Here is a 20,711-nt window from a genome sequence, read left to right as displayed (position 1 = left end):
ACAGGGATATATAAAGTACCACAAAGCTTATAGTCTGAAACAGGTACAGATCAGTGCTGAATAGAAAGAAATAGAAAGATCGAACACTAAAAACATTCACTGATCTAAAAGTGTAGGTTCACATCAGAAAGTATTAATGAATGTATCAAATACATAACTTACACACTCTAATCTATATGCATCACATACAAAATATATTCTACAAAGCTGACATGTTAACACTTGTTATTCTAGTTACTTCAAGCTTATTACTCAATATACAGATTGGCTTAAAAACAAATTGAAGAAATTGTCACATCAAGCAGCCAGACCTCCTGCACACTCATTCACTAATCACACAACATCAACAGGTGACTGAACAACCACTCAATTAAAAACGGGATCAATTCCAAATTAATGAATGAGTACAGACAGCTCACTGTAACTTCAACAAGCAAACTACCCACAACACATAATATATATATCTCTGCTGCATTCTTGTTAAGGAGATAAATTCACACAACAGCCACACAGAGAGACATTTAACTATCAGAGATGAAATTAGCGACCAAAGAGACAGAGAGAGAGAAGCTGTATCTTGCTCGCGTTATCTGATGTCTTCTTCTTTCTTTCATAAAGATGAAGTATTCATGTCATAACGTCCATTTGTGGCTGTTAGTCATCTTGTTTGTTAGTTAACAGAACTTTGTGGCTGCTAGTTAACCAGTCTGATATCATTAGCAACAATGACAAACAAGCTAACTCTCCTGGTTGTTTCTCCGGATGCTTCTCTCTCCAGCCTCCCTGGTGGCGTCCTGTCGCTGCTGCACCGCACAGTCCAGATCCATTCTCCCATTAGCTTAACAACAGTCCTTAACAGTCCTTCCATGGATGTATAAAGAGTCCTTCAGGCTACTACAACAAGCCAACTATTGTGTTGGCTAATGTAAGGAGCTATCTACTGCTCGTTATCAACTGCTGCTACTCTGCCTTACAGTGAAGAGAATTGAAGATGAAATCTGGAAACTATCATTGGACCAACGCAATGTCAATATTGCATTCTGGTTGTTGATTGGTTAGGGAGGACGTCCTCCCTTGGAGTGTCATTTTACGTGTCTTGGCCAATCATAGATTAGCATGAAAAAAATGAAGTACATTAAATTGATGTAAGAGATCCCACCCTGAGGAGGACAGCAGGCACCCATCCTCCTCTGCCCCCCACTGCCCCCCACCACCACTTCACACACACTGCTCTTTCTCCTCCCGCCCTGCAGGTGTCGCTGTTGATGTATTTTAACCAGAACTTCAGTAATGGATTTTTTCCAAAGAAGAGATTTGGTAATGGTTTATTTCAACCATATATTCTTTTTTATATTTTGATCTCCCTCTTGCCTCTCAAAAAATAGAGGAGGAGCAACCTCCTCTGCCTCTATGGACCAGCCTCCACTTTTTATTATTATAATTGGAAACCGGTGTTATGCAAATACTAAATACAGAATGCAAAACTGTGTTTCAAAATTGTTTTTCCTGCCTTTTTTGGTGTAACAGAACAGAGGAAAAAAACAACACCTTCCTCCAAACCCGCCACCCATCCCAAACTCTCAGAAAGAAACTGAATGGAAAATACACACATAAAATAAATAGATAAAATAAATAAAACACACACAAAAAGTAAGTAAAATTAAATAAAATATGGACGGAAGTACAATAATAAGTATGCTCAGGGTGCCAACTTCAAGGACTGGATGTACTGTGAATCAGTTGGGGTCCACAGAGGTAATTTATACATGAGATGATGTGCTGTCATCTTTTGTAAAAAATGGCAATTGAACCTCTTAGGGAATATTTCACCTTTTCTAGTGAGAGAAAGGACATTGAATCATTTAGCCAGGATGTAGTAGAAGGTGGATTTGGGCTTTTCCACTGTAACAGGATACATCTGCACAAGGTTAGTCATAGATTTGAGATATGAAATGAGATGCTGTCCAGTGTTTAAGTTGGAGCGCTAAGAGGTGGCTGGCTTTGTCACCATATTCATAGTATGTCCCTTTAGTCCTTCTTAAATGATATTCTGCTTTGCCCAATCCCCAGATTGTTGTTTAACCCTTTTGATATACAGGTCTGGACTGTGGGAGTTGGAGTACTCTCTATCTACCCTGAGAATTGCATCAATCAGCTCGTGCTGTTTTTGATTATTTTTCCTGACCAAATATGTGCTGTATGAGATCATTTCTACCTGTATTACAGCTTCCTATAGCAGAGAGGGCAAAGTTGAGTCAGTCCTGTTAATTTCAAGGAAAACACTGATTCTTCTTGAGATAAAGTCACAGGACTCATCATTAGCTAGTAGCCCTGTGTAGACCTTTTATTGTCTCTGAGTATTAGGTGAAAGTGTAAAATGTGTGGGGTGTGGTCGGAAATAATGATAGTGATAGTAATGATAGTGTATTCGGTAGATTTCACAGGAGGGAGAAGAGCCCTGTCTGCAAAAAATGACCAATACGGAAATAAGCTTGGTGGTCCTTGGAAAAATAAGAGAATTCTTTTGTGACTGCATGGAGAAAGCACCGGGGATCTATCCAACCTAACTGACTCATAAGGGCTGACAGTGTCTTCGACATGGCAGAGGGTGTAAGTGTTTTAGAGTGTGAGCTGTCAAGCTAAGAGTTTATCACTCAGTTCAGGTCCCCCCCTAAAATGAGATGATAGGTATCCAGACTTGGAATTCTGGAAAAAAGGGAGGTCATAAAATTTGGGTTGTCCCAGTTCGGGGCATAAACACTAACCAACTGAAGTCTGATAAAGTGCCACTTACAACTTGATCCTACTGTCATGTTTGCTGATCGTGGCCACTCTAGTGAATGCTTGTGATCCCACCAGGAGCACTGCAGCGTGTTTCAGAAGCGTCCCAGAAACGGTCCTCAGCTCTGCTCCAGTCTGCTAAACATCCATGCCCAGTCCTTTTTTGACGGAGGCTGCGTCAAGCTGCACAGAGCAGATCGAGCTGAGTAGGAAGTCAGATACAGGAAGAGCATAGAGCATCTGGTCAATTTTCTAAATAAAACACCTCATGCATACTCCCGATTGTATATCCACAATAAACACAGTTAACTACACAGCCTACAAGCACAAAAACCAAGGAAAATTACCAAACCAAGAGTAGAACTGATGTGAACAACCCCGTAGCACCCAAAGGATAATAATATTGGATTGAAGAAAACATGAAAAACTTCCCAGTGGATTGTAAAAAAATCCAACAAATTCCCCCAAAAACATAAACATAAATTTTGACAATGATTTAACAGAACAAGACAAGTTTCAGGATAGCTTACACACAATAGATTTACCATGCAGTGTATTTCGCCTCCTGGCGGTCCAGATTATAAACTGTATGAACACTTGTAACAATTAACTAGAAACACATTGTAATAGGAATTGAAAAGCAGGCAGGTTAGAGTAGGCCAACCGAACATGGAGAATGTATTACATAAGGGGAGAAGAAAGGATAGAAATAAATAAATAATAAAATAAAGTAAAAGGCACAAACTAGCATGTTTATCTGGATAACGCCCACCCATGTACACACACAAATTGCTGTTAATCTGAGACGGCATAGGCTATTGGACAAAAAGCCACTACAGCCACTTATCTTAAATCCCTTCTCCAGAAAACAGCAACATTTCAATCATTCCTGCTTCTAATTTCTGTTACAAAAATGCTTATGAGAAACATTCTGGAGTTCAACTCCATAAAGTTGTCTTGGAAGCGGGGACAGTATAAAAGGAAGGGGATATGTTTGTACTCCTCCAGCTAAAATGCACATAATGAAAAAAAAAGTTGCATTAAAAAAAAGTCCAACATAGAGAGCATGAATTTCAATAGCCCACATATCCAGATGTGTAAGTCATATTCTCACATATAGAGGCAATTTCTAATGAACTAAGAAAGCCCAGTACAAAAATCAGTAAAAACAAAACACAGAGACACACAGGTGGGCTAAACATTTTGAGTGTTTAAATTATTAATGCCTCAGACCAGGGACCACAATAATAGCCCAAAATGAAAGTAAAATGATAACACAAGTGCAATAAACCAATATCATGTGTGACATGTAGTCCAGACAGCGCATGACTTGACCTAACTTACTGTTCACATTCAACTAAAAACATAATAGTCGTGTCTTAGCAAGTACAGCAAAGACCATCGTGGACCAAACTCCACTACTTCTTGCTCCAGGCCTATAATATTGTCTGAGTGAGTTGATAGGGCCATGTCCATCTCCAAAATAGTAAAGGTGAGTCAGGCCACAGTGGTAGTAATGGATTCAAGGAACAAGTGAATTGGGGCAAGGGCAGCGTTCAGAGAGGTGGTGAGCTATGCAGTCATGCCTTTTCTGGATTTTTCCAGCACACTAATGAGTGTTTCCAGTGTTAGAGTAGAAGGCCTGGATGCCATCTTTTTAGCTTCGCCTCCGGAGGAGAAAGAAGTCTGTTGTGCCTGACTTCGTCCACTCACTCGAGTTGATTTACTTATTCCAGTGTAGTTTCAATGTGAAAAAAAAACTGTTGCACTGAAGATATACTTAAAAGGAAAACATAATTGACAAAAGTTGCCATGGCTAAGAGTAAGTGGACAAAGGATGTCTGCACCAGCTATAGTTTTGGGTTAAAGGGATGGAGACCAGGGGAGTTAACCCTTGTCTTGGCACGAAATCTAAGGTAACACTTCTATTAACAGAGGTTCCTATAGTCAAACTTGGACATATCTTGTATGTCATACCAGATATAAATTCCAAAAAACATCATTATATATGCTATTAAATGACATAAACATGACATGTCTACCACAATGAAAATACAAGTTGTCCGGACAGTAATTATTACTGCTATCAGATATATCACTTAAACACAAAACCATAGTAAAATTAGCATGCAAAAAACATTCCAGTACATGAAATTCTGCTATTCATATCAGAAAAACGTTTTCTGACATTTTGGAGGAAAATAGTTTTGGGGTCTTTGTTACTCGGTTTTATGGCAGAGGCATGAACCAAAGATTGTTTTGAAGCAAAGAGGTTTGTATGTATTATCAGGTGTTCTCCCTCATACACCAACGTTCTGTGGGTCTATATGGGGAGAGTGGCAGAGGTGAAGAGGTTAGATAGTTGGTTTATGGGGGGCAGCAAATTTCTGCTCTTTCTGGTCTTGACATGTGTCATAAGTAGTGGAGCAGGTGGACCCAAATGCAGAGACTGACTAATTTTTGGAACATTTGGCAAGATACAAGGGCAGGCTGGGAGCTGATAGGCTGACAGGGAACAGGGCAGGGCTGATGGGACTGATACAGGGCATGTGTGAAGGTAACAGTAGGCTGGAGAAAAACACTGAGAGCAGGGCAGAGCTAACAAGCTTGATACAGGGCGGGTGTGGAGGGGGAAATGGGCTGGAGAGGAGTGCAGGAACATAGGAGGGAAACACAGATACAACCAAGCATACATTAACACATCCAAGAATACACATAAATATAAACTCAAATACACAACCCATAAGCTAACTAATAATGCCCCCCCCCCCTCCCTCTTTATTTCTACATCTCTGTTCCTGACCAGGCTCTTTGGTCTGAAGGATATCATCATACCAGGAAACTGCTCCTCGCCCTATGACCTCAACCTTAATGCTGGTCATGAATGGCCAGTTTATGTCAACCCAGGAATACTGTTCTTCCTCTACATCACCATAACAACTGTTCTCAAGACAGGATGTCATGGAACATCTAACCAGGTATCTGCTACCCCTATCTCTACTTTATTGTCTTTATTGGTATTGACTGAAATGTGAAGATTCTTTATCTTGCTTACTTGTGCTTTGATCTGAATTTCAAAATGTTGCCAGTTTTCAACAATTTCACTGGGAATGTTCATATATGGCTTCTTGTGTTTAGGCAACATTCTACATTTGAGAACTTTGTAAATATAAAAGAGTTTTGTAGAAAAACATTTCCTAACTTGTCAAAGTGACGTAAGTAAAGTTACGGTCTTGGCCCTAATATTGAAAAATTTCAAGCAAAACTCTCCTGGTAATGAATGTTGTTGTTGTTTTGTTTTTACACCTTTTTGCACTTCCAACACTACCTGCACTGGACTGCCCAGGCAGATACACTGAGCTGCCAAACCAAAATTTCTGCTGACTGTTGTCGCTATTTCGGTATACACACTGATGCAGGATCTGCATCTGATCATGTGTTGTGAAATAGTAAACGCCAACTTTAGTAGGAATGATTATCATAAATGTCAGGTGTAATTGGACATCATGCCACAATTTTCCATTCTTTCCAGGTGACAGTTCATTTGTTTGAACTTCCACCTGTCTCTTACTTCAGGCTATCCAAGTGTGAGTGAATAATTAATGATGGGAGTCAATGAATGGGAGCCTGCAAATCTGCTGAGCTCACTGTTCTCTTTAGCACTATAAACCACAGCTGGTCACTGTTGGAGCAAAGAGGCATTTGAGGATTTAAAATGGAACAAAACTTTTACATAATGATGGATGTAGCTTCTTCTTGTTTTTAAGCTGTCAATTTGGATGTTATTTTCTCAGGTGTTTTGTGTATTTGTGTTGAACAGGTTGAGGAGGAGCAGCAGAAAAGGGAGGAATCAAAGGAGGAGATGGTGGAGTTAAGACCATGGAATCAACAGAATGACGATGACACACAGGTAAATACTCATGACTATGTCAACAACTCATTAAAGTTCAATCTATAGAGATTTTCACAGTCCAGTGCCCAAGGCTGATATATTATGCCGACGTTCAACATTCACAAACACTCCTACTCCTATCATTATTATTCTTCCCTGTACTTCTGAATGCCTATTCTGTCATCATACATCAATGTAGAAATACCTTTCATGTATGTAGTTCAGTCAAACTGAAATCAAATTTAATTTTTCCTGCAGTCACCCTGAAACTTTCTACACTTTCTCTTTTGTTGCTCTGTTTTCTCCTCTCCACACTGCCGTTTAATAATACACTGGTCTTAACTCAGCACATCATTTGAGACTTTTTGAGACACATGGATTCTCTTAAAAAATGTGGCCTTCTTTAAGGTAATAAGTTGATAACTTTAAGAAACCATAATAAGTATAATTAAATTGGCTCATATTAATAATATCAAGTGGACCAAATTGATGTGACAAAGTATCATTCTTTAATAAAACTATATTCTCATGTCCACTATATATGTACAATTTAATGTCTGTATGTTAATGTGTTTGTGTGTATGTTTACTCTTCATGTTCCAGCTCATACTCCTGTCTATGGGAACAGAAAGCAGTAGAGGAGGACCTGTGGCTGGAGAGAGTCAGCCAGACCTGGGTATGATATGCTCAGTTTTTCTCAAAACAAAAACAGTAATGATGAGTATGCATCATTATTGTAGAAAATCTGAAAAGAAAAGACAAAGATTAAAACAATTGAAAACATATTCAGCATTCGGGTGATTACAAATACTTTATTCAAGGAGTTTTGGCTTTATTTAATAGAGTAGAGTGACAGGTGTAGAGAGAGGCGTATGACGTGCAACAAAGGTCCGTGGCCAGAATTGAACCATATATGCTGCAACTATGTGGCATGCATCTTAACCAGTAGGCAACAAGGCCTCAACTATTACAGATAAATTTGGCAGTTTGGGGGAAGGTCAGAGTGACTGTGATCATTAGAAGTGATCAATTCACTCAAAATCACCACTTACTTATCTTATTATATCAAAATAACTAATTGTTCGCTCTCAAACTCCCCCTGATAGTTAGATAAAAGTGTAATTGTAGTGTGCAGTGTAATTTCTTCACATATGCATATTAACTGATATTGAAAGTGTGACATTTTTGACAGGATTCCTGACAGTGCACTCTTGCACTATGGCATAAGGTCAACATGTGAACAGAACTTTGCAGTACATTATATATTATTAAATGGGTGTGGCATTGATTAATGCTGTGTTCTTGTTTCTATGAAGATAATCTTCTAAAACTCACTCTGTACTGAGTGTTGTGTCAGAGAGATTGTTATTTGGGGTGCTTTAACTGTGCACTCTCTCTCATGCCTCCTGGAGCATGGAGAGCTGTTTTCTCTCCTACTCTGAGAGCTTGCACTGTTTGTCCTGGCGCGGATGCAGCTAAAGCCGCACGAACCAATATTGGAGGTTTCTCATGTACAGCAGCCCCAGGCGCACCACCGGATGAGCTGCTGTCATCATCCCAAAGAATGACGTGACACTCCCCGCTGGCACTGAGGCTGTGGACCTCACGCGCCAGGTCAGCTACAGCAACGTCTCCACACACTCCTATGACAGTTGTGCAATCATGGCGTGGGGGTCCAGGTGTAGACCGAGGTAGAGCATCTGCTGGCTTGGCTGTAGGGTGCTCTAGTGTGCAATAAATTTGGACTGAGCTGCAGTCAATGAGTGGGACTGCTGTAAACTCCCCTTGAGATGGAATGGAAAACTGTTTGTGCCAATTCATTTTGAAAGAGCAGTGCCAAATGGGGAAATTCCAACACTCAACTCCAATGCCAACACATTAGTGTTGGGAAACTCCAACACCAGTGGTGTAACTTCATCACTCAGCTACTCAGTCAGTCAGTCAGTCAGTCAGTCTCGGACATCCACGGTTATAGCGCTGGCCCCACTGTTGTGGTCCAGCCAAAAAAAGTGAAGAGAAAAACATGTAGAGCAGAGAGATCTGTAGCTGTTCATGACGTTTTGTGAACAAATTAAAAAGATTTACACATATAATTTCCAGTGTATGAGTGCATAAAGAAGATTTGCACAGTGGTTGGCAGTTACAAAGAAGTTTTGCAGTTGCACAGGTTTGCAGTTACACATCTATCTGTTTGTGGGTGAAAAAATTTCACACAGAACTCAATTGTCCGTGTGAATCCCAAGTTTACAGCTTTGATCAAATCTATGAGTACAAATCAAACCTATGGATACAAGTACTTTTGTCCCACATTGCAGCTAAATGTTAGCAACCCAAATCACTTCGCAAGCATACACTCACTCACTGAGTGAGTGATTTAAGTCATTCGTTCACAGGAGGAACAGGGTGTGTTTAAGACAGCAAATACACAGCTGATTCATTTTGAATTCATAAACTTCCAGTGAACCCAGTTTTTAAAAAATTCATAGAAATTGTATTCATGTTGTATGAACATTTTTGCATCCTTGGGACAGAAATCAAGCTGCGTGTATATTGGTTAATAGTGCCTTGATCTGCATGCAGGTAGTGTGAATATTTGTGCTTTCAATTTATTATTTACATAGGATGCTGTGTGCTAATAAGGCCAACCCATGTTACCTTACCCATCTCAATGCAGTTACCCTCATCACTTGCAGTATAAAGGTTTAATGCATTGGTGTCGTCAACATCGGTCTTCTGGGCTTTAGACAGGAATGTTTTTTGACTAGCCTTGAATCTTTCTAACAGAGGAAAAAATCTATAATCATGAGGAAATATAATTAATTTGATTCCCAACTACCCTGAACCCTCGCTGCCATAGGCATAATGATGAATGAAAATATTAAATGTTATAAAACATGATATAGTGGTTGATTTTCTCAATTCAATGTAAGTCACAAGCAAAGAATACATTTTTTTCAACCCCTCCCTGCCCCTGTATTGTGAGACTTGATTGCGCCCAACCCATCCTCCCGCAGCAGCAGTAACTACCAGTGCAAGCAATAGAAAACCTAGATACAAAATGAAAAGAGGAGCGACAAAAGACCAACCAACAATTTTAAGTTGTTGATTGGTTAACAACAAAAAGAGAAAAATCTCCTCCCAACAGGACGTTTGCTACTGCTAACCCAAAGTTACACCTTTGGTTGCTGCTGCCTGTGTGTGGATCTGTGGATGTAGGAGAGACTGAGGAAGTTGGCAGGTGCTGTGTGTGTACTAATACCCTCACCTGCACCATGATATGGACTCACGGTGTGCATGCTGCTCCTGCTTCATACTGTGTGTCAGCTATCAGGCTCAGCATGATCTGATATTGAAATGAAAAGCAAGAGGTTCTGCGACACACACGCGCTGCTCACGCATCCAGTGTGTTCCAGGCGTAACACCTGGCAGCAGAACCTCTTACTTTTCGTTTCGGCGCCCATGTTAACAGGTTAGAGCAGCCACACAGCCCACATGAGACGTGTGACTGCTGCGTCGCATCATCTAGACGTGCACGGTTCTCAGCAGAAATAAACAGGAAAAATGATCTGTTGACGGTCATATGACATCATACCAGCAATATTACACCTTTCACTAGTTTCAATGTCTATATCTGTAGAATATGTATTAGACATAAAGTGTCACCACTGCGGGTCAGCCTTCACGCCCGGGCAGGGAGCCTCTCTAGCGGGGAACTCCAATACAGAGAGTTGTGACACTCACTTCAGCAATATAATCAATTTTTTAAAAAGTCCTTTTTTAGGAGTGTGTGTGACTGACAGTAGCCCCAATCAAACCACACCATGCCCATCAGAAAGAAAGCCGTTTTCACCTCACATATTTTTTACTTATTTTTAACAATTGAGTACATGCTTCGAAATCATTTTCTGACTAAACTAAATATAAATGAAATTTATAATTAAATGATATGAAACGTGCTATTATTGATGGCCATTATCAAAGCCAAATTCTATGTAGAAAGATAGAGCTGGCAGCAGAAGCACCACAGCAGCAACCCTGTCTGTGTGGACGCTGCAAGTGTGCGAGACGCAGCAGTTCAGCGACACACACGCACTGCTGAGGTTCACGCAGGCTGTGTGTCCCAGGTGTTAGCCCCAGACCTAGTCAACTCCTAGAAGCGCCCCTGGTTTAATGCATGATTGACACTGAATTTTTTGCACAAACCTGAATGCATGTCTTTTGCACATCTGCTATGTACATTTAACTTTTTACACACAGTGTATAGAACTGTCACGTTCCTGTACATAACTACATAAATTACTGTATCCTGTGCATACATACTGTTACATTCCATACCACACAGACAGATACCTGACAAGGGTTTCATGCTTATATTTACATGTTTATATAATCGTATGCCTTACTGTTTTGTTTTGGGGTTTTTTTGTTCTTTACCTCATCAATGTTAAACTGTTCTTTTATCCCTAAACATGTACTGTGACAGGGTAATCATAACAGTCTGACATTAAAACAAGAAATTGTATCAACACTCAAGAAAATCTTTTTTACATAGACCTTACATATACTCTAAATTTCCTTCTGCCTTTAATCCATCCTAACTATTTAGAAGAAATGGGCAGCCACAGTCTGGCACCCATTCTAGTGGGTAACTAAAGAATAGTTTTAATGCCAGTTCCATGGTGAAGGGTATGGCAGGCAAGTAAACAAGATCTTATTCACAACAGCTTTAAGTAACACAGTAAAACATTCTAAAAGTGTCACTGTTGCCGTGTCTGAAAACCCCCGTACTACAGTCTTTTCAGTACAGAGGTTCAGTAGTCTTAGCTTTTGATGGTTGAGTAGGCATTTTTTGGGGTTAGGGGATTAGGGTTAGAGTTAGTTTCTCTGCAAAGTGATTCCAGTTGTTGACATTTAGCTGCAATGACTCAACAACATTGGTCTTGGACTGCAATCCTGATATTTGACAACATTAGCTATATTGATATTATATGCATAAGCTAACTATTATGTTACTGTGTGCAGTGCCACAGTGTGTGGCCTTTCAAGAGCTACAAGATGCTTCACAAAATACCATATCATACAATATAGGTTTAGGGAAGGCTTTTTTAGAGTGAAGGTTAGCCGTTATCTCTGGCATTAGCCATTAGCTCTGCTAGCACTGGGGATCATGAGGTATATATACCATTCAGACATGTTTCAGCTCACCGAGTGGGACTACGAAGTTGGAGCAATGGTCAAGCACTGAATGACTGGGTGAACTTTTTTTTTTTAATGAACTGCTTCTAGTGATTCAGTAAATGGAAAAGAACTAGCGATCTACCCCTTGACAGACTGCAAGGAAAAACTGCTAGAAAGGCTTGTCCCCCTGGCTCCATGATTGGATAGTGAAATTATATTCCTGATTGGATAGTCAAATGATATGTTAATTTGAGCATCCCTATTGGCTATTGCTGCATCTCCCACATTCCTCCATTTTGTTGGTTGCAGGGCTGCTGCTTCCATGTCGCTGCTTCCATGTCACTGCCCACCTTTTTTCTTTTGTTGGCCTTCACATCATCAAACAACATTTACATTAGCCAGCTGGGCTTCTGGTTGGTTGTTCTGGAGACTGACCTGCTTTGTTATCTCCTCTGCCTGGTGCACCTGTTCGATGACTTGAACCACCGTTAAGTTTGCCATAAGCTGGAACCACTGGGAGAGCTCTTTGTCCTTTATGCCCACAAAGGGATCTCTTATATGCTCATCTCTTTTTTCCCTGAACTTTAAGTGTTCAGCAAGCACATACAATGTCTTGATGTACATCTCCACCAGCTCACCTGTATCTCCACTTCCAGGCACTGCACCTGTAGTGACCAGCAGCAGCAGTCTGTCTTTTTCTTCTATATTAGCTTTGTTTGGCTGGTTTTTGTCTTAATACAAATAGTTTAATGGACAACAATGCTTAATCATTAATATGGTTAACACTAACTGTGGATTACGATTCATCTTGGTCTTTCTGATGGCTTTGCAAAATCGGATAGGCCATATGACTGAGTTGGGCATGAGTGTGGCAAACAAGAAATGCATTGCAAACAATCAGCGCATTGCATATAGTTGAGAGTTTCTCCTGCAATGTCAATATGCAAGACTTAACCCACTATACCAACTTGATGATTTTCCCAATGAAATTCACAGACATTATGTGGGACATTCTGAAATCAGTAGAATGAAGGCCTCATGGAAAAGAAGGAAGCTCATCTATTATACTGACGAACTGTAAGCAAATGTTAAATTCCTGTCGGAGTACAGGAATGCATTCTTGTTATCACTGCAACATGGCTGAAAGAACACAATTTGGATGTGGACGTGAAGATTAAGGGGTTTTGAATTCCAGTGCGCCTGGACCATGATGCACAACAGACTGGTAAAGTGCTGGGTGGAGGGGTGTGCTTATACATAAACAAGTGGTGGTGTAAGATTGCTGTGGTCAGAGAGACTATCTGCAATCAGGACATTAAACTGCTTTCTGTTTTACTCAGACCTTTTTATTTACCTTGTGAGTTCTCACAGCTATTTGTATCTGTTGTTTAAACACCCTAATGCTAATGCAGATACAGCAGCAGAGATTATAGTGGAGTTGGCGCAGTGCCTGCAGTCTATTGCCCCAGATGCACCTAATCTGGTCATGGGTGTCTTCAATCATTATACATTAAAAAAGACTCTATGTAACTTTCATCAATATGTCTCTTGCCTGACAAGGTACGACAGGGTCCTTGACTTATGCTATGGCTCTATTAAAGGAGCTTACAAGTGTATTTCTAAAGCACCTCTTGGTACCTCTGATCATAATATTGTTGTCCTTTCTCCAACTTACAGAATGGCTCTCAAGAGGGGAATAACTGAGGAAAGGAAGTTTTCCTTTTGGAATGAGGATTCCACTATGATCCTCCAGGGTTGTTTTGATTGTACTGATTGGGACATTTATAAGGATGCCTGCAGTAACCTAGATGAATTGACTGAGACTGTTACTGCTTATATAACCTTCTGTGAAGAAAATGTTATCCCTCATAAATTGTGTACAGTGTTCCCTAACAACAAGCCCTGGATAACTAGATCTGTCAAAAATGTTTTGAATCAAAAAAAGATCTCCCAATGAGCAGAGGCAGCTAAAATGTGAAAAAGGAAATAAAGAAAGCTAAGCTGAAATGTAAAGACAAAGTAGAGAAGGAACTTGGCAAGAGTAACTCCCATTTTGCAATGGTGAGGATGGAGAAGAAAGGGAGGAAAGCTTTTGTCTGACAAACCTGATGGAGTGCTGGCCAATGAACTGAATCATTTTTACTTATGTTTTCATAACCATGATTTTGAAAATGAACATCTAGCTTTTAGGGATGATACTAGAATCCCTGATAGCAGTATTATCGTTGATGAGAAAAAAGTGCTGAAATCTGTCATACACACTAAGGAGTGGAAAAGTCCGGCCCCAATGGCATTGGTGGCAGGCCACTAAAAAACTGTGCCAGGCACTTATGTGGCATTCTTTCTTTTATATTCCAGTGTTCTTCAGAGAAAAGCAGTGGACTGGTTTAATCCTTAACAATATGTTGTATTTTAAAAGGGTGTTATAGTATCCAATGTGTCAAATCTTCATCTGAAAAGTAACTAAAGCTGTCAAATAAAAGTAGTGGAGTAGAAAGTACAATATTTCCTTCTGAAATGTAATAGAGTGGAAGTATAAAGTAGCATCAAATGGAAATACTCAAGTAAAGCACAAGTACCTCAAAATTGTACTATAAGTACAGTACTTAAGTAAATGTACTTAGTTACTTTCCACCACTGAATTGGAGTGATGATGTCATTGTAAAGGCGCAATTGCGAATGTCAGATCATCTGGTTAAATTTTGTGCAACCAGCAGCAGACTGTTGCAAAGTAACTACAGAAACCTCAGTGCTTATGTGCACATTAAACTTGTCAGTGAATCAACAGTGTTGGATACTGACACAGTGAAAAGAGTTTACACAATTTTATGAAAAATTGTAGATCAATTAAAACTTCTTTCTCTGCTAATAACTTCTGTTCAAACCATTCCTCCTGGGAATCCTCTCTCTCCAAACCACCAGGTAACCAGGGCAATGACTACGCATGTCATTGTTTGAAGACTCTAGCCAAAGTGATAAGGGATAGGAATGATGGCCAAAACTATAAAAAAAAATAAGAGCCAAGCTAAAATAAACTGGAATTATCATTTAAAGACAATTTTATCGAGACAAAAGGACTTCTGACGATATATAGAACATATCATATCTTGATGATGTCCCTCAGTAGCCTCCCTCAGTCCCTCTCATTATTCTATGTAATGTTCTGTATACTAAGATGGTTGTTATTTTTGGCAGGTGTTAGTGACACTCCCAGTGGCCAACAGAGTGAAAGTCCGTTTTTCCTGCTGGGAAAGGTCGTCATGCAACAGAGCTATGTCTGTGCTCTTATAGCAATGATGGTAACTATTAGAATAAACCATGATTTATACTGTAGATTTATAAAATGACACAAAATGACCTACAGTAACAGCATATCAAAACAGCAAGCATATTATTTATCTTATAGAGTGGGATTGTTCCTGTTCTTATGTGCTGTTTCCTTGTTTCTCAGGTCTGGAGCATCACATACCACAGCTGGCTGACCTTTGTGCTGCTACTGTGGGCTTGTCTCATTTGGATCCTGCGTGCCAGGTACTGTTTACACCTGTAGCTGTGACAGAGCAAATCAGAAATCTGATAAACAACCTGATTATCTTTAAATGTGAATTTTGATAGAGAAAAGTTTTGATAGATGCTCCGTGAATATATGAATTAACTACTACAGACATATGGAGTTACTTTTGTGTGCAATCAAACAGAATAGGTTTGCAATCAAAAAATAGATTTGAGAGCAAAACTATTGACATTGCTATCAAAAAATGTTTTATTGCAAGTAAAATAAATTTGTGATTGAAATGCAAATCCAAAAGTTTCGTTTGCAAATCCAAAAGTTTCGTTTGCAAATCCAAAAGTTTTGCTTGCTGTTGAGCTGAATTTCATGGGCGGAACCTACGCTGAAAGATATAAGTCACATCTCTATTGGCCAGTCTTGAACGGAGTGACAGCTTGGCAACATCCACAGTAAGTAAGTCAATGGAGAAGACAGAGTTATGTTTGAACTGATGCATGTGGATGGCTTTTGTTTAGCAATCTGTGATGTTGTAATGGGTTAAAAATACATATTGATTTGTCAGCCTGTAGCTGTTAGCTTAGCTCAATTAGCTAGTCACTTGCCCATAACCCATTAAAAACGTACCTGTGCATTGCTTTTCTGTCTCCGCTCCCACTCTGTCTTCTCCATGGACTTCAAAACTCCCTCTCTTATTTACTAACATGGATGTTACCAAGCTGTCACTCCTTTCGAGACTGGCCAATAGAGTCTTACATCTTTCAGTGTAGGTCCCACCCATGAAATTCAGCTCAACAGCAAATAAAACTTTTGGACTCATGAACAAAACTTTTGGATTTGCCAACAAAACTTTTGGATTCACAAACAAAATGTTTGGGTTTGCAAAGAAAAGTTTTTGATTTGCATTTGAATTACAAATTTATTTTAATAAAAGCAAAAAGTGTTGTTAATTTTACTCTCAAATTTAGTTTTTGATTGCAAGCCTATTGATTGATTGCATGATAAAGACGCAAAAGTAACTCAAAAGTAATAAAAGTAACAGATGCTGTGTTATGTCAGTGTCTCGCCTCTATTGTATGGAACTGAATGAACTAAACAAATACACATTTTAAGTTAAAAAGACGTTAACTAGATTTCACAGGCTTGACTGACTGAACCCACACTGATGTGTTGTTTCAAGATTTAGACCTGTGTTCACTTAGCTGTCTCTCTTTGCAGACGGCATGCAGCCACACTGTGCTCACCATTCATCCTGTTGTACGGCCTGGCTCTGTGTTGTCTGCAGTACGTCTGGGCCATGGAGCTTCAGCCTGAACTTCCCACCACTGTGGGAACCATGAGCCTCAGACAGCTAGGACTAGACAGAGCCCAGTACCCCTGCCTAAGACTGGGAGCTATGGTAAGATGAGATGATAGATACTAGGTGACTTTATGATGATGAATTTAAACTTATGACCCATTATGATATTCTGTATCATACTTATCGGTAAATATAACAATTCCTCACTGATTCCTGGCTGTTGGAAGCTCGAGCTTGTCCATGATGTTTATATAGTAGGGTTCATCTCTCTACAGTATCACAGTCATATTCCGTCCAGCAGGTTTTATATTGTTGCAGCTCATTTAAATGCAGTTACAGTAATGCAAAGTTTTGTTTCCCCTGGTAATTTTTCGAAGGTTTAATAAATAGACCCTCAGATGTTCTACTGATTTTAACAGCAGAGTAAAAGGATGGGTCATTTTGCTGGTTAGAGATGTTTTCCTCAGCTTTTCAGAAACCAAATGGATTGAGTTCTTGATCTCCCTGTTTTTCTGTGTCTCTCTCTCCAGCTTCTGTTCACTTTAACCTTCTGGCTGTTGGTACGTCAGTCAGTGAAGGAAAACTTTAGCAGGAAAAGGAAAATGACCATACAACTACAGGAAGTCACAACAGGAGGTCAGTTTATAGCTACACACGCACACACACACACACACACACGCACACACACACACACACACACACACACACACACACCCACACACAAACACACACATACACACACTGTTTCTGGAAACACATGTTGAATTTTATTAATTTTATTTTTCAAACCTATTTTTTTTTAATTTGGGTGAACTGATTCTTTAAGATTTCTTCCAGAAGTATAATGAGTATAAATTAAAGGTCCAGTGTGTAGTCTTTAGTAACATCTAAAAGAACAGACTTGGTAAAAATTGAATAGATTATTTATAAGTATATCTTAATTAGTGTCTAATCAGCTGAAAATAATAATTGTTGTAATAAGCCCTTTATATCTACATGGGGGCGGGTCCCCCTCCACGGTGGCTGCCATATTGCATTGCCATGTTTCTACAGCAGACAAACCTAACACTGGCTCCAGTGAGGGCCTTACGCGTTTTAGATACAGTGGGCGACCACCGGTTTTAAAACGAAGAAGAAGAACGGACCAAACATTTTGTATTGTGAGAAGTTTTTGAAACCAAAATCTGATAAATGGAGGATCATCCTTATTTAGAAAATCACAGGAGCGTGAATTGTCATCGTCAAAGAAACGAAAACAGGAAGAAGCTAAACTAAATTGGGACAAGCAACGGCATAAAACAAGGATAAACTCAGATGGAAATCCCTGATGAGAGAAATGTTTGCAGACTGATGCCGAAGTTTCCTGTTTACTGCTGGACAGGTAAGAGTGTAATGTGTATTTATTTTGCCCAGCTGGTAATGGTTCAAAACCTAGATGATGTACAATGTTTATTAGCAGTACATTAGTTTCCCTGAAAAGAAACGTCGCCACGTAATGTTAAATATTAACACACTTTAGCCTCAGTTTGTGCCTCTCACAGAGCTGGTGGTCTGACAAGAGACAACAGGGAGGCAACATCGTGCTGATAACCCAAAGATTTATTCATTTTCTGTGGCAGTGAGACAACACATTGATTGATAACTAAGATATTTAGCGCTGGTGATGTGCTAAAGACATTAAGTCAGAGTAATGAGTTAGTGTGAAAGATAAACTGAGGAGAAGTCTGCTCATCACCGAGTTAATACATCCTGTGAATTTAAATTTATATTTTTCACAGTGCTCCATGATTTCAGTGTTTGCTCCTAATTTGTCATTTAGGAGCACATGTACACATTGGGGGGCAAAGTTAGCTTATAGTCCAACACAAGTAACATTTTCCCCGTTTCAATGTTGAAAAACATGTAATTGAGTAATTGAGTTTTATTTTACATTTATCAGTCAGAAGTGGAATTTTTCTGTTATTTATTTTGGTATGTTTATCCAGGCCAGCCAAGGCTCCCAGCATCTTAGGACGTAACATAGTGTATTACAAGGGTTTGTGACTATGTCATGTAGCACTTATTTTCTTGATGTTGCTGTTGTTTCTCCAGCTATGAGAGAGGTCCTATAGCATTGATGCATGGTATTGCCTTTATCTTCATCCTAAAGCAACTGTGTAATAGGTCAGATTATTCTGTCTTTATCTCTCTCTGAAGAACACAGAATAAGCTGTCAACATGTTTGTTTGAACAGTAAAAGCTGCATGTTTATGTTATCCTTTGATTGTCCAGATTGAAAAGGATGTCCAAAAATGTTTCTGTTAAATAAAAGATATTTTTATTACAAATGTCATTATTTGTAGTGTTGTTTTTTATATTTTTATTTTGTGGTTCAAACTAGTGAATTACAGTTAACATAACCTGAAGTGGCAATGAAAATTAATCCATAACATGTACTACAGTGCCCTGTTCTGAGGATCAGTGGTATTCCAACTTCACTACTGTTTTATGTTGCTTTCTAAATATAAATAATGACAATATAAATTAATGGTGGAAGTGGTAATGGCAATATACTGACTGCAGGGAAATACTGTCATTGTATAAGTATATATTATGTTTATCATTGCAATTATCACAGCACATCTGATGAATATCTTTTATTTGGCAAACTTGCACATTTAAGTTGAACAAATGTGAATATATATAAACAAAAAGTTTAATAATTATTCAGAAAACATATAAATATAGAAAATGTATAGAACAAGTATAAAATAAATAAAATATCAGAAATGTAACAAATAAATATGAGATGATTTGATGCCTTGATGATGAACAGGCAGGTGTGTGAGTACCTGAGATACTGTGTGGACGTTCTAGAGGACCTGGAGGGAAACTCAGACGCCAGGTGTGAAACCAGTTGCTGTGTTTGGAGGATCAGGGACAAGTTCCCTGATCCTCCAAACACAGCAACTGGGGTTGACAAGTCGGTTTCCCTGGCCTAAAGAGCCATGCTGTCAATAGATGAAATGTCTATAGGCATCATAACGGTACTCCTGGTTGTCGTCCCCAGGCTTCCTGGTTTGGCCAAATACCATAATGTCCTCCCAGTACCACCTGTGAATGCATAAAAAGCATTTTCAAGACAGTACTGGGAGAAGTGCGGTATTATTATTACACAATCTGCAGGGTACTGGCCACAGCATTTCCTCTCCCGGTCTGTAGGCATGTCTGTACAGTTACTACAAGTACACCATGGTACCCCTGGCACATGGTGCAAACGGTGGGACACCATGCCTGCACTGATGCATCATCAAAGCATCAAAAATGAACCCTGGCTGCCTCTGAAGCAGTTCACTGGTGAGCTGCCTGTGCTCCTCCAAGGTCATCTCTTCAAGAAGTTTCTGAAAAAATAAAACACAGGAAAAACACAGATAAGGCTTTATAGGTTAAGAGTTTCATAACATGTTGGAAATATTGTAATGGTAGTGCAGAATATGGATTGTAGGCTGTCCAGTGTTCCCAAACATGTCTACAACAATAACATGATTTTTAAAAAAAAGTCAAAATATTGCTGCTCAATACTATTCCTATATAGTATTTATATAATCATTCAGTAGTGTTGCTGATGTTTTCAGTAGCCTCTTTTATACAGAGAAAATACAGATAAAAAGGATCCAAGGAGAGGACATTTCTCTTCGTTTGGTAACATTAAAAGTAAAGTTAGACTTTTCTGTCGGCTTCCTGACTCATTTTAAAAAGACGAGAGAAAGAGAGAGAGAGAGAGAGAGAGCAGCTGTGGTTGAGTGAGCTACAGGGTGAATGAAGAGAGGGAGCGCTAGTAACGTTAGTGGGGAAACTGGTGAACCAGATCGATAAACGTTATTTTCTGATTGTTTCACAGCGGTTAGTTTCTAAAGCACACACCCACACACCTCTTCAACCCTGCAGCTGTGTGCTGTGTCGCCTGATTTGGTCTGAACACAGGCTAAACAGAACAGCGAGGCAGATTACAGGAGCAGTATTCCCGCCTTGAACGGACTGTGTAAAAGGGGCTACTGACTCACATTACACTG

At 39.4% G+C, this 20,711-nt stretch overlaps 1 protein-coding gene across 2 annotated transcripts in view; it reads left to right on the top strand.

Moving 5' to 3' along the window:
* Window positions 1-20,711, top strand: part of piezo1 (piezo-type mechanosensitive ion channel component 1) — a 171,888-nt gene that overhangs the window by 59,893 nt on the left and 91,284 nt on the right. For both annotated transcript variants that reach the window (XM_044372289.1, XM_044372287.1), the window contains exons 7-13: window positions 5,588-5,759; window positions 6,602-6,691; window positions 7,277-7,349; window positions 15,047-15,150; window positions 15,303-15,382; window positions 16,578-16,758; window positions 17,190-17,295. In XM_044372289.1, coding sequence (XP_044228224.1) covers window positions 5,588-5,759; window positions 6,602-6,691; window positions 7,277-7,349; window positions 15,047-15,150; window positions 15,303-15,382; window positions 16,578-16,758; window positions 17,190-17,295 — 806 coding nt within the window. The remainder of the gene's footprint in view (window positions 1-5,587; window positions 5,760-6,601; window positions 6,692-7,276; window positions 7,350-15,046; window positions 15,151-15,302; window positions 15,383-16,577; window positions 16,759-17,189; window positions 17,296-20,711) is intronic.

The sequence above is a fragment of the Thunnus albacares genome, chromosome 14 (genome assembly GCF_914725855.1).
Source record: "Thunnus albacares chromosome 14, fThuAlb1.1, whole genome shotgun sequence".
Classification (NCBI taxonomy): Eukaryota; Metazoa; Chordata; class Actinopteri; order Scombriformes; family Scombridae; genus Thunnus; species Thunnus albacares.
The sequence above is the reverse complement of the archived record's forward strand: the minus strand, read 5'-3'. Positions and strand labels throughout refer to the sequence as shown.